General features: G+C 37.8%; 1 protein-coding gene across 1 annotated transcript in view; it reads left to right on the top strand.

Moving 5' to 3' along the window:
- The window catches only part of LOC137400463 (tRNA (32-2'-O)-methyltransferase regulator THADA-like), a gene marked incomplete at its 5' end in the record, with an annotated part of 33,777 nt that extends 21,660 nt beyond the window's left edge, over positions 1–12,117 (top strand). The window contains 4 exons of the mRNA XM_068086787.1: positions 8,834–8,938; positions 9,325–9,444; positions 11,483–11,726; positions 11,894–12,117. Of these exons, the coding sequence (XP_067942888.1) occupies positions 8,834–8,938; positions 9,325–9,444; positions 11,483–11,726; positions 11,894–12,117 (693 nt within the window). The remainder of the gene's footprint in view (positions 1–8,833; positions 8,939–9,324; positions 9,445–11,482; positions 11,727–11,893) is intronic.
- Between the last annotated feature and the right edge of the window lie 482 nt (positions 12,118–12,599).

The raw sequence follows: 12,599 nt of genomic DNA, 5'->3' as shown, positions 1-12,599 counted from the left end.
AGAACAAGAGCTACCACTTCTTTATTGCAATAGCTCTTGTTCTGTCAATGTGTCCATGGCAGAAATCTTTCACATCTGATTCTGTATTTATTTCAACATCTTTATATATGTATAATATTTGAAGATTTTTTAGGCAGTCTGCCCCATGGTGCTCCTCATCAATGTTTTGATTCGCTTCAATGCAGAAACGGATCACTCACTCACTGCATCAGTGACAGGCAAAACCATAGATATAGTAAACCCTAGATATGCGAATAATCAAAACAAGTGAGGCCTATAATTAGCATGAGGCAACGTCATGGTGATGTGCAAAGTGAATCAGCTGATCTATTAACTCCTATTGACTTGGCACTAAAAACTGCTCAATTTTTCTATAGTTTCTGCATCTGAGACTGCATATTTTATTGAAAATATGTAAAACTTATATGCAGTAATACTTCAACTTACGAGTGCCCTAACGTACGAGAAACTGGAGGTACGAGCCAGCTTTTAAGCAAGTTTTAGCACTAACATACGAGCCATGTTTGAGATACGAGCACATGAGTCAGTTTCCAAGTATGTCGGAGGTGTTTTATGAGAACAGCATCACTCTGTATTTTTCAACTGCTCAGATTATACTTTTGTACCATGTTTTTTGTGCGCGATTTTCAGTTCAGAATTATGTGAATTAAAAGTACCGTGCGTAGACCGAAAGTTTGCCAGTAAAAGGATAGATAATGCAAAGAAAAAGCGAATGATAACAATTGATATTAAATGGAAAATTATTGAAAAATATGCAAAAGATGTATGCGTGATTGAGCTAGCTCAGCAATATGACAAAAATACATCCACAATTATCAAACACAAGGAATATATTCAAGGCATTTAGTCTACAAAAAGAATTAACCATAGTTTCTAAATGATGCAGCGATCTTCACGACCACTGATGGAGAGACTGCTCAGGCTTTGGATAAAAGACAAACAATTGGCCGGTGACTGCGTAACTGAAACGATGCTACATAAAAAGGCCGGTGCTATCTATCAAGACTATAAAATATAGACATTCGGACAAGTTGGCTAGTGGTCGTGCATTAACCCTTGGTGACGACACCTGTGTTCGTCCTGATCGCAACATGTTGAAAGGGCGACAAAGGCAAACGTCCTTAGATAGGTTTCTCTTAAAACAGCCGGCTGGTCGTGAGAGCGAAACAAAAGAAAAATTAGCTAACAAGCGAGAAACTTAAAACTATGAACGCTGAAGAAATTTTAATTACGTTAAGTTAAAGATTAAAGTTTGCTTTTAGGTTTGCTTTTAAGTTTGTCTTTTAAGACTTGGATAAAATCTAAATTTATCCAAGTCAACTGTTGTAATGAAGGATAACTTTTCTCTCCCTCTCTGGCAAATGCTAGCGTTAGCTGCTATTGTATGTATTTAATTTTACATTTTAATTAATCACATTTCCTTGCATTATTTTTATTTGTTGCTTTTTGAAAGCATGTGGTAAGTTAGGACAATAACCAACATGTTCTTTCTGTTACAGTATATTGTTTTGAGTGTTTTATTTGCATTTTCAGAGTATGGAAAACAATCAATATATATTTAATTGTTCTATATATAAATAAATTGCACCAACATGCGAGTAAATTCACATACGAGCTCAGTCTCTGAACGCATTAAGCTCGTAAGTCGAAGTATGACTGTAATGACTTTGGATGAGAAAGGCAAGAATCTTAGACACATGGTAATGGATAATACCAATGATTTAGAAGTTTCTATATCATTGATAATACAAAGAGTGACCAAATAGAAATTAAACTAATAACAAACTAATGAATCAAATGAGATTTAGAAGCAGTTAAGCTGGACCACTGTGTTAAACACCCATTAGACATGACTGAAAATAACTAGACAAGATAGTTTTTGTCTAAGGTTGGTTGAACTAGGTTCCTGCTTTGAAGCGACATAGTGTATTCTGATTTTAGTATAGCGATTTACTATAGTTTTGAGTGGACTGTTGGCATGCACTGTACATGTGAAACCTTGATGGAGATTATGCAATAAGACATATGTTACTGTCTGTAATGTTACTTGTTTAAAAGCTCTCTGTGTGATACCACAGCTCTCCATGTGTGAACGTAGGCACTTTTCTGCAGCAATACATATTCGGCCTATCAATCTGGTCACCAATCCTCCTCTGTTTTAACTGAGGTTAGGGTTATGTCATCACTATTTCTACTTCCCACTACTTCGACATCGGTCAAGAACTTGATACACTCATCACATTTGAGTTAGAAAAAAATCCTCATCACCGAACTCCTCATCTTCACCTTCCTCAGCTTTTGTCTCTTTTTTCTTTTTCTTTCTAGCCAGAGAAGGTAGCAGGAGTTGGCCAGTTTTTTCAGCCCTGCTCACATCCAGATCAATACAGTTAACATTGGGACTTGGTGTGATATCTGCTTTTATGAACAGTGCTCGAAGTGCAGATCTGAAGCACTGCACATCTGGGTTATTGTTATAGCCACCCTTAGATCGTATTGTGGAAAACAGATTCTCAATGTGTTCCTGGTTGATCTTAAAGGTTAGGAAGTAGTTGATGTAAGGATAGTTGCTGAAAAGATATTGAGCAATGCCATGTACAGATTTGGCTGCTGACTCAAAACCAATGACGAAATGAAGATGATTTTCCTATTATTTTCCACTAGCAGCTTTCAGCTTGGTGTCTTTAATCGGCATGGATAGCTTATGATATTGTTGAGAACTTCTTGTTTTGAGTTGAAGTTCTGTTTTGTTATGGGCAATTCAGGATATACCTGGGGTGTTGTGGTCTCTTCTGATGACATTTCACTAAGAATTTGGTCTTATTGTTACGTTTATGACTTAAAAACTAGCATGCCAAGCGTGCTTTCACTACTAAACTCATTGCTCAATAGAAGGCTCTGATGCTGTGATGCACATCACTACGATGTAACATCGTGAAAACAACAGCCAATTATAGGCCTCACTTTTGCTCCATTGTAATGATAGCTATTCGCCAATCTAGGGTTTACTATATCTATGGGCAAAACTAATACAGTAATACTTCAACTTACGAGTGCTCCAACTTACGAGAAACTTGAGATACGAGCCAGCTTTCAAGCAAGTTTTAGCACTAACATACGAGCCATGTTTGAGATACGAGCACTTGAGTCAGTTGCCAAGTATGCCGGAGGTGTTTTATGAGAACAGCATCACTCTGTATTTTTCAACTGCTCAGGTTATACTGTTGTACCGTGTTTTTTGTGCACGATTTTCTGCGCAGAATTATGTGAATTAAACGTACTGTGCGTAGACCGAAAGTTTGCCAGTTAAATTAAAGATAATATAAAGAGAAAGCAAATGATAACAATTGATATTAAACGGAAAAAATATTGAAAAATATGCGAAATGTGTATGCGTGATTGAGCTAGCTCGGCAATATGACAGAAATACATTCATAATTATCAAACAGAAGGATTATATTCAGGGCATTTAGTTCGCGAAAGGACTAACCATAGTTTTAAAACGGTGCAGCGATCTTCACGACCGCTGATGGCATTGGACAAACAATTGGCCGGTGACAGCGTAACTGAAATGATGCTATGTGAAAAGGCCGGCGCTATCTATCCAAACTGTTTAATAGACATTCGGACAAGCTGGCTAGTGGTCGTGCATTAACCATTTGTGACGACACCTGTGTTCGTCCTAATCGCAACATGTTGCAAGGGCGACAAAGGCAAACGTCCTTAGATAGGTTTATCTTAAAACGGCCTGCTAGTCGTGAAAGCGAATAAAAAGGAAAAATTTTTCGCTAACCGGCGAGAAACTTCAAACTATGAACGCCGAAGAAATTTTAATTACGTTTAGTTGAAAATGAAAGTTTCCTTTTAGGTTTACTTCCAAGTTTGTCTTTTAACGCTTTGATAAAATCCAAATTTATCAAAGTCAAATGTTGTAACGAAGGATAACTTATATCTCCCTCCCTGGCAAATGCGAGTGTTAACTGCTATTGTATGTATTTAGTTTTACATTTTAATTACAGTAATCACATTTCCTTGCATTATTTTTTATTTGTTGCTTTTTGAAAGCATGTAGTACGTAAGGACAATAACCAACATGTTCTTTCTGTTCTTTTAGAGTATGGAAACCAATCAATATATATTTAATTGTTCTATATATAAATAAATTGCACCAACATTCGAGTAAATTGACATACGAGCTCAGTCTCGGAACACATTAAGCTCGTAAGTTGAAGTATGACTGTACTAGATTAGTGAGCCTCTCCACCTCGTCGCTTAGTTGCTATAGACTAGCAATGAAGTGGAGCGATGAGCTAAGAGCGATGAAGCGAGCAATGAACTAATTTACGCTAATTTACTAGCAACAAGGGCCATTCCATGGGGACTGGTCCAATGTGTGTGCTGACCCGTCACAGATATTATTAAAGCTAATCCTATGTGAAAGAGCATGTTAAACTTGGTGGGAATCCAAATTTTTTAGTCTCTAAACATTTCGTGGCGCTGCCGGCATCACCCCAAAGTTTGCCATTCAGGAGGGGCGACTCCCAATCTGATTTTTTTATGTTATTTGATAACAAATATCTCGAAAGCTTTATCTTCTAAAAATCTGAATTTTTATTTATGTCTTCTTCCACATGTGATCTATCATTTTCATTTAAAAACTTGTCTGTCGGAGGCTGTCATTTGGGGTCAGAGGTCGCTAAAGTAGATCAGCGGGGCCCTATTTTTGGCAAGTTTTGTAGATTTAAGCTATTTTAGCGTCACGTAAAACCCGAATTTTTTTTTCATTTTTTGGCAGTGTAACTCTTGATATATGCTTATTATTGTATTTTCTACATAAAAATAATTTATATTTGTCAGATTTCATCCTCGTGTGGGCGGGACAAATACAACATGGCCGTCGTCGGCAGCGATGGAAAAGGGTGACGGAAACCACTAAAAGTCACAGAGATAGCGTGAAAAATTTTCTAATAAAGTAATGTTTTATACCTATTTCACATGCGCTGATTCCAAATCTTGTCTCAAAATCTATGATAATCTGCTAGAAAATAGGTTAATAGCACAATGAATTGAAGACACTTTTATATAAAAATACCATTTTCGGTCAAAACACACATTGATCGTAAAATATGCAGAAACTGTATTTCTAGTTCGGATACTTGCAAAGACAACGTCGAAGAAGAGTATTGCCCTCAAAACTCAAAGGAACTGATAGAATCTAATGTCGAAGAACTCAATACGTCTTTTGAATCTTTAACAACACCCATTAAAACGAGTCAAGTTTTAAAGTTACCTCTGAAAAGAAAGGCAGAATATGCTGAAAGGAAAGCAGAAAAAGCTAGAAAAAATCTAGAGAGTGTAATAAAAAGATCTATTGGTGTAGCGGCTGCCAGCGAAAAACCTAAAGAAAATCTTTTTGCGGACCTTATGGAGGATATCAGAGAGAAGTTGAAAATAAGCACACGTAGGGAGCAAGTTTCTTTGTTAACACTTTTGCCCCTTTCCTGGTCAAGAGATCAGATTAGCAAAGATTTCAATGTGTCCGAAAGGCAAGTCAAAGAAGCACGAGAGCTAAAGCAAACTAAAGGCATCTTAGCCACACCCCAATCCACCAAAAAAGGTAATAAAGGTTTAGCGGCTAGCATAAAAGCTGATGTAGAAAACTTCTACAAGAACAGTGAATTTGTTCGTTTGATGCCTGGAGCAAAACAGGTCTCAACTCATAGAAGCTGTGATGGTACTAGAGAATATGAACCGCAACGCCTGAATTTATGCAATCTTACCGAGTTGTATAACCATTTCTGCCAACAAAACCCCATCAGTGGTAACCAGATAAAGCTTTCAAAATTGTGCGAACTTAGGCCAAAGTTTTGCAAAACTGCCAGTGCAAATGGTACTCATTCTGTTTGTGTGTGTACCATTCACCAAAACTTTCGTTTCATGGTTGAAAAGGCACCGGAACTGAATCACTACACGGATGTTCTTGATATGCTGGTTTGTGATCGTAAGCAGGCAAACTGTATGTTGAGAAAGTGTGAGAATTGTCCAGGTCAAGCAAACATTGAAAATCACCTTACTGAGCTGTTTGACAAAGCTGACTATGAAGGAGACGATGAAATCACATATAGCCAGTGGGTTACTACTGACCGGTCCAACATTGTGAAACACTGTCCAACCATCTCCGAATTTATCGACACAATGTGCCAAAATGTTGATGAACTAAGTGCCCACCATTACATAAAAGAGGAGCAGTCTGCATTTCTCCAAAATCTGAAACAAAATCTTCAGACTACGGAAATCATCATACAGATGGATTTCGTGGAGAATTACTCCTTTATTGTACAAGATGCCTCCCAATCGTTCCACTGGAACAATCTCCAGGCCACACTACATCCTATAGTAGTATATTACAAATCAACGGAGGGAAAACTTTTACACATATCTTACTGTTATGTAAGTGATTATTTGCATCACAACCATTTAGCTGTCTATACGATGCTCAAAGATTTCCTTCCTCGACTGAGACGTATACTGCCAAATCTTACGATGATACACTACTTCACAGATGGCAGCACAGGCCAATATAAGTCATACAAAGCCTTTTGTAATTTGATGTTTCACACCGAGGATTTTCAGGTGCCGGCCAAATGGCACTACTATGCAACATCGCATGGAAAGTCTGCCTGCGATGGTGTAGGGGCCATCATTAAATACCAGGCACGTCGAGCAAGCTTGCAGCGAACTTTGGAACATTTTATTGCTATGCCTCAAGATCTATATAACTTTGCGAAATCAAACATTACGAAAGTGCTAACTTTATGGTTTGATGGGACAGATATCGACAGAGTGCGTTTACTCCAAGAACAACGATTTGGAACAGATGGCATCCCTGTACCTGGATCCCGTAGCCATCATCGTTTCGAAAGAATAGGAAGAACCCTTTATAGGCAGGCGTACATCTAATGGTGAAGTATCTATCAGTATAGATTATGGCAAAACCTTAACAGGAAATTTGCTGACAGGGCTAATTCAGGCTCGGCTAATTGCGTTGGCGGAAATTAAACCAGGGGATTACCTTGCCTACAAATATGAAAAGGACTGGTACATTGGATCTGTGATGGATATAGACATGAAAGAAGAGGATATAAAAATTAACTCTCTCTTACCTCATGGACCAGCCAAGGTATTCAAATACCCATTACGACCAGATGAACTGTATGTTCCAATTCACCATATCTTGATGCGGGTAAATCTTGAGACAGCTAACCACAGCCAATATACCTTGAGTCAACATTTACAGGAAGAAATCGCTCAGCTATTAGCATGATGTCATCGTGAGTTAAAACTGGTGTATGTTCAAGCAGTTACTAACTATGCTCCAAATTTGATGACTGTCACATAAATGGTAATTGTGAATTCAATGTCTATGCAGATACACTGGACCGGACAGGGCAGCCTTATTGTGTTGAAATCGACCTTAAATGGTTTTTTTATATAAAAGTGTCTTCAATTCATTGTGCTATTAACCTATTTTCTAGCAGAATATCATAGATTTTAAGACAAGATTTGGAATCAGCGCATGTGAAATATGTATAAAACATTATTTTATTATATAATTTTTCACGCTATCTCTGTGATTTTTAGTGGTTTCCGTCACCCTTTTCTATTGCTGCCGACGACAGCCATGTTGGATTTGTCCCGCCTACACCCACACGAGGATGAAATCTGACAAATATAAATTATTTTTATGTAGAAAATACATTAATAAGCATATATCAAGAGTTACATTGCCAAAAAATGAAAAAGAATTCGGGTTTTACGTGACGCTAAAATAGCGTAAATCTACAAAACTTGCCAAAAATAGGGCCCGATGACCTACTTTAGCAACCTCTGACACCAAATGACAGCCTCTGACAGACAAGTTTTTAAATGAAAATGATAGATCACATGTGAAAGAAGACATAACTAAAAATTCAGATTTTCAGAAGATAGTTTTCAAGATATTTGTCATCAAAAAACTTAAAAAAGTCTGATTCGGAGTTGCCCCTCTTGAACGGCAAACTTTGGGGTGCTACCGGCAGCGCCACAAAATGTTAAGAGACTAAAAAATTTGGATTCCCACCAAGTTTGACATGCTCTTTCACATAGGGTTAGTTTTAATCATATCTGTGACGGGTCAGCACACACATTGGACCAGTCCCCATGGAATGGCCCACAAGCGCTGTAGCGTTAGTCGCTAGTTGTTGGAAATTCCAAGTGAAATCCTTACACTGCAATTCTTAGTACTTAGCTGCCAAAAATCATTGAAAAGTTGGGGTGGCTCAGCCACCCAGCCGCTCCAGGGAATACGGGCCTTTCAGCGCTTCATATCGATGGGCCATGGATAGCAACAATGTAAAATGATTTTGCAGGCCAGATAAGATTACAAGGCGGGCCGATGTGGCCCGCGGGCCGTGAGTTTGACACCTGTGATCTAGACAGTGCAAAACAATAGACTGAGTTTATAGTGTCTTTATCCCTGTATTACTCATGGAGGTTCTCTTCATCCCAAAAAATGTTCTGGAACATCCCTTTAGCTTGTGATAAGTGGAGAAGATATTCACTGATTCAAATATACTAGATTAATTTTTCTGTTTTACATATCTGAAAGAGTTTTAATTGTCAGTATGACACATTTTGTCTTTGCGATACAAAATTTTGAGTTCAGTAACTGATGCTATTACCTACTCATTTTGCAATCGATATTGTGCCACTGATATGCTGTCACTTCTAACCTACACGCATCTAACGCTGACACCTACTAGGAATCTTGTTGTAGGGTGTGATAGAAGGGAGCAGTGCTGGTCTCTCACAGTTCTGTCAGGCCATGCTAGAAAGTAGAAGCACTGAGTATAACTGTCTCCCATCTGATATAATCAACCAGGTATATCTTTAGTTATGACTTGGCTATATACTTGTATATGATATATATGGCTATACACCTGGTTATAGCTAGTTATTGGCTCTATCGATTACATCATATAGAGGTCTGGAGCAATGGTTAGGAAGAGGGTAGATGGTGTCTACCAGAACCTCATCTGTTGCAAATAGGGTTGATCACTCTAGTACATGGCCAAAGCTGTCAATGTCTGATTGGTTTTAACTCATTCCTCAGGTGTTCTTTGTATAATTGTCAATTGGTGTATGTGAGAGTAGCTCACAAATCATGAGGAGATGAAGCAGAGATCATAGAGAAGGTATCAAATTGAGGGCAGTTACTTAGAAAAGTCCAAGATTGCGTAGAGATAGACATGTCTGTGAAATACACAGGTTCTCAACACAACAGTCAGGGAGGACAAAGTTGTATCGAAATGCTCAGTTACACGGAGGTCTGGAGGGTTTCCTATTATAGTCCAAAGTGTGCTAGCTGCTGAAAGCAGGTGTAAGCAGGTAAGAAACTTCTTCTATTCTCAAATTAGCAATGTCAGTTGCAATCGCTAACCCTTTTGTAAATTTGCATTTATGTCTCGCAATAGAGAGGAATGAGTTGTAAAAACAAGGAGATATTTGAATTTTGGTAGTTGTTATAATCTGGAGACATGCTATCCGCAATCATATCAGTATTTTATATATTATTTAATTGTTGTCGGTTAAAACAGTATTTGTCACAAATATGAAAGCCAAATACAGTAGACATCCCTACGACGTAAGTAATCCGTTTTTCGAACACTTACTTGATAGGGTTTTTACATTATACGAAGCGTAAAATACATGTAAATAGCCTAATCTGTTCTAAGATTATCCAAAACTCACTCCTTTGGCCGTTGGAAAAGAAAAACTAAACTAACTGTAGTATTATTAGTTTTGTATCGACAAGTTGTCTTATTTTCTTATCAATTTCACTTGATTACGGTCCATGATTACGGTAATTTTATGTCAATAAAAGAGTAGCACACAGGTTAATGACAGTTTAAATTAATTCTTTCCACTTTGATTTTTAGCACAGCAAGATTTATGCTGCAAAGAAAAATCAGAAAAAATTGTATGAGTCTTCAATAAAGCAAAACTATACATTGTATCTTTACTATAATATGAGCAGTAGTGTCTGTCTGAAGCTAGCGTTAGAGTTAGGAAAAAAGATTGCTTTCAGCAAGAATCTAACTAGTCCATTCAGTTTGGTAGACCGACACTAACCTAGACCGACTATAAGACTTACACCAGTCAACTGCCTTTAAGTGTTTTTGAATAATTGTGCAGATACTTATTACGCCTGATGATCTCTCACGGCGCACTAGACTACCAGGGTACTAGTATATAATATACGTAGATACCACACTAGACTACCAGGGTACTAGTATATAATATACGTAGATACCACACTAGACTGCCAGGGAACTAGTATATAATATGCATAGATACCACACTAGACTGCCAGGGTATTAGTATATAATATGCATAGATACCACACTATACTGCCAGGGTACTAAGATATAATATACATAGATACCACACTAGACTGCCAGGGTACTAGTATATAATATGCATAGATACCACACTATACTGCCAGGGTACTAAGATATAATATGCATAGATACCACACTATACTGCCAGGGTACTAGTATATAATATACATAGATACCACACTATACTGCCAGGGTACTAGTATATAATATATATAGATACCACACTAGACTGCCAGGGTACTAGTATATAATATACATAGATACCACACTAGACTACCAGGGTACTAAGATATAATATGCATAGATACCACACTATACTGCCAGGGTACTAGTATATAATATGCGTAGATACCACACTATACTGCCAGGGTACTAGTATATAATATACATAGATACCACACTAGACTGCCACAGTACTAGTATATAATATACGTAGATACCACACTAGACTGCCACGGTACTAGTATATAATATACGCAGATACCACACTAGACTGCCAGGGTACTAGTATATAATATACGTAGATACCACACTAGACTGCCAGGGTACTAGTATATAATATACGTAGATACCACACTAGACTGCCAGGGTACTAGTATATAATATACATAGATACCACTACATGCCGTTTTCTCTTTCAAATAAGGCATGGAAAAAAAACAATATTTAAAGGCTAACTATGGAACTTTAATTTTTCAAGTCAAATTTGAGAACTTGCACTGACTTGACTCTTTATATGAAATTTGTTAGGTAATGCGATGCAAAGACTTCACATCAGTTCTTTATGTTAAGTTGAATTTCATTAAAATGAAGTTTATGTTATAGGAGTGCCTCTTGCAGTTTTGTTTAATTTAACCTATGACAGAGTTTCATCGACCATTGCCCCTGATTCATAATTTTCATTTTAAAGATGAAGCACACAATACTCGGCTGCAATGATTTAAGGTACTTTGCTAGTCTCAAACCTGAGTTTCTCTAGTTAGCTCGCGTGTTATAACCTATAGTTTATCTTTCCTTTCACTTAGTCTTCTCTGCTTTACCTGGTCATTGATGAGCTGCTACGGTCTTGTGACACCTTGGCACAAGTTCAACAAGACGAGAGGGCTGACTTGCCTCAGGTGCACTCCCTGAATATGCTGAAGGCACTTGTGGTGGATGCCGGACTGACAGGAGGAGTGAGGTCCTACCTCGCCCGTATTACTATGTTATGTATCAGCAGCTTCAGTTCACCCATCTGGTCCCTCCGGAATGCTGCTACTCAACTGTTTGGTAAGTTATGAACAATCATATTTCTTTCTCGCATTGCTGCAGGATTGTTTCTTTGGGGCTTTGCAAGCTATGAGACATCTATTCATATCTTTTTGATATCGGCAGGAGGAAAGGTGTGCTTCTTTTCTACTCAGTTTCGATGTTAGTCTCATGTGTTTTCTGCTCAGCCTCCTGCTCTGAAAGGTTGATTGGTCAGAAGAGACAATCAAATGGGGAGAAGGTGAGCACAAGCAGTGTGGAGTTCTTCTCCCAATATCCTTCTCTCTACGACTTCATGCTTGAACGGCTCCGCAAATCTGACCCGTGTGGACGAAATGCTGAGATATTTCCTATTCTTTCCCTCATCAGTCTGCTCTCTCCATCCACACTCATCCCTGGGCATACCCGGTGAGCAACCATTTCATTTAAATGTCACGCTTGTCAATTCTCTGTGAGCTATTATGTATTCAACTTTCACTAGGAAGATGTAGACGATGTTTGCTATCTTTTCTCGTCTTGTAAATAAGCCATATCTAATTTAGTATATTTAATAAAGTGCTCTGTATAGTAAATATTGATGTTACTGACTTATTGGTACCTATGGTAACAATATTGTTTAGCAGCATGTGCATTACAGTAGCATTTGCAGCAGTCCATGCGCTATGTGACTAGAAATGGATTATAAAGAGGTCTTTCACTATAAGCTGTTTATTAAAATATGAAGGTCCTTCTCAAGTTTGTTTGAACATAAAATCCTTTTTTTAACTCAATAGTTCGATTAAGGGCACCATCTATTGTTGATGTTAAATAAATGTTTACAGTACCATCTACTGTTGATGTTGAATAAATATTTACAGTACCATCTACTGTTGATGTTGAATAAATATTTACAGT

Source organism: Watersipora subatra, chromosome 7 (assembly GCF_963576615.1).
Source record: "Watersipora subatra chromosome 7, tzWatSuba1.1, whole genome shotgun sequence".
Lineage (NCBI taxonomy): Eukaryota > Metazoa > Bryozoa > Gymnolaemata > Cheilostomatida > Watersiporidae > Watersipora > Watersipora subatra.
This window is presented reverse-complemented; position numbering and strand designations above follow the sequence as displayed.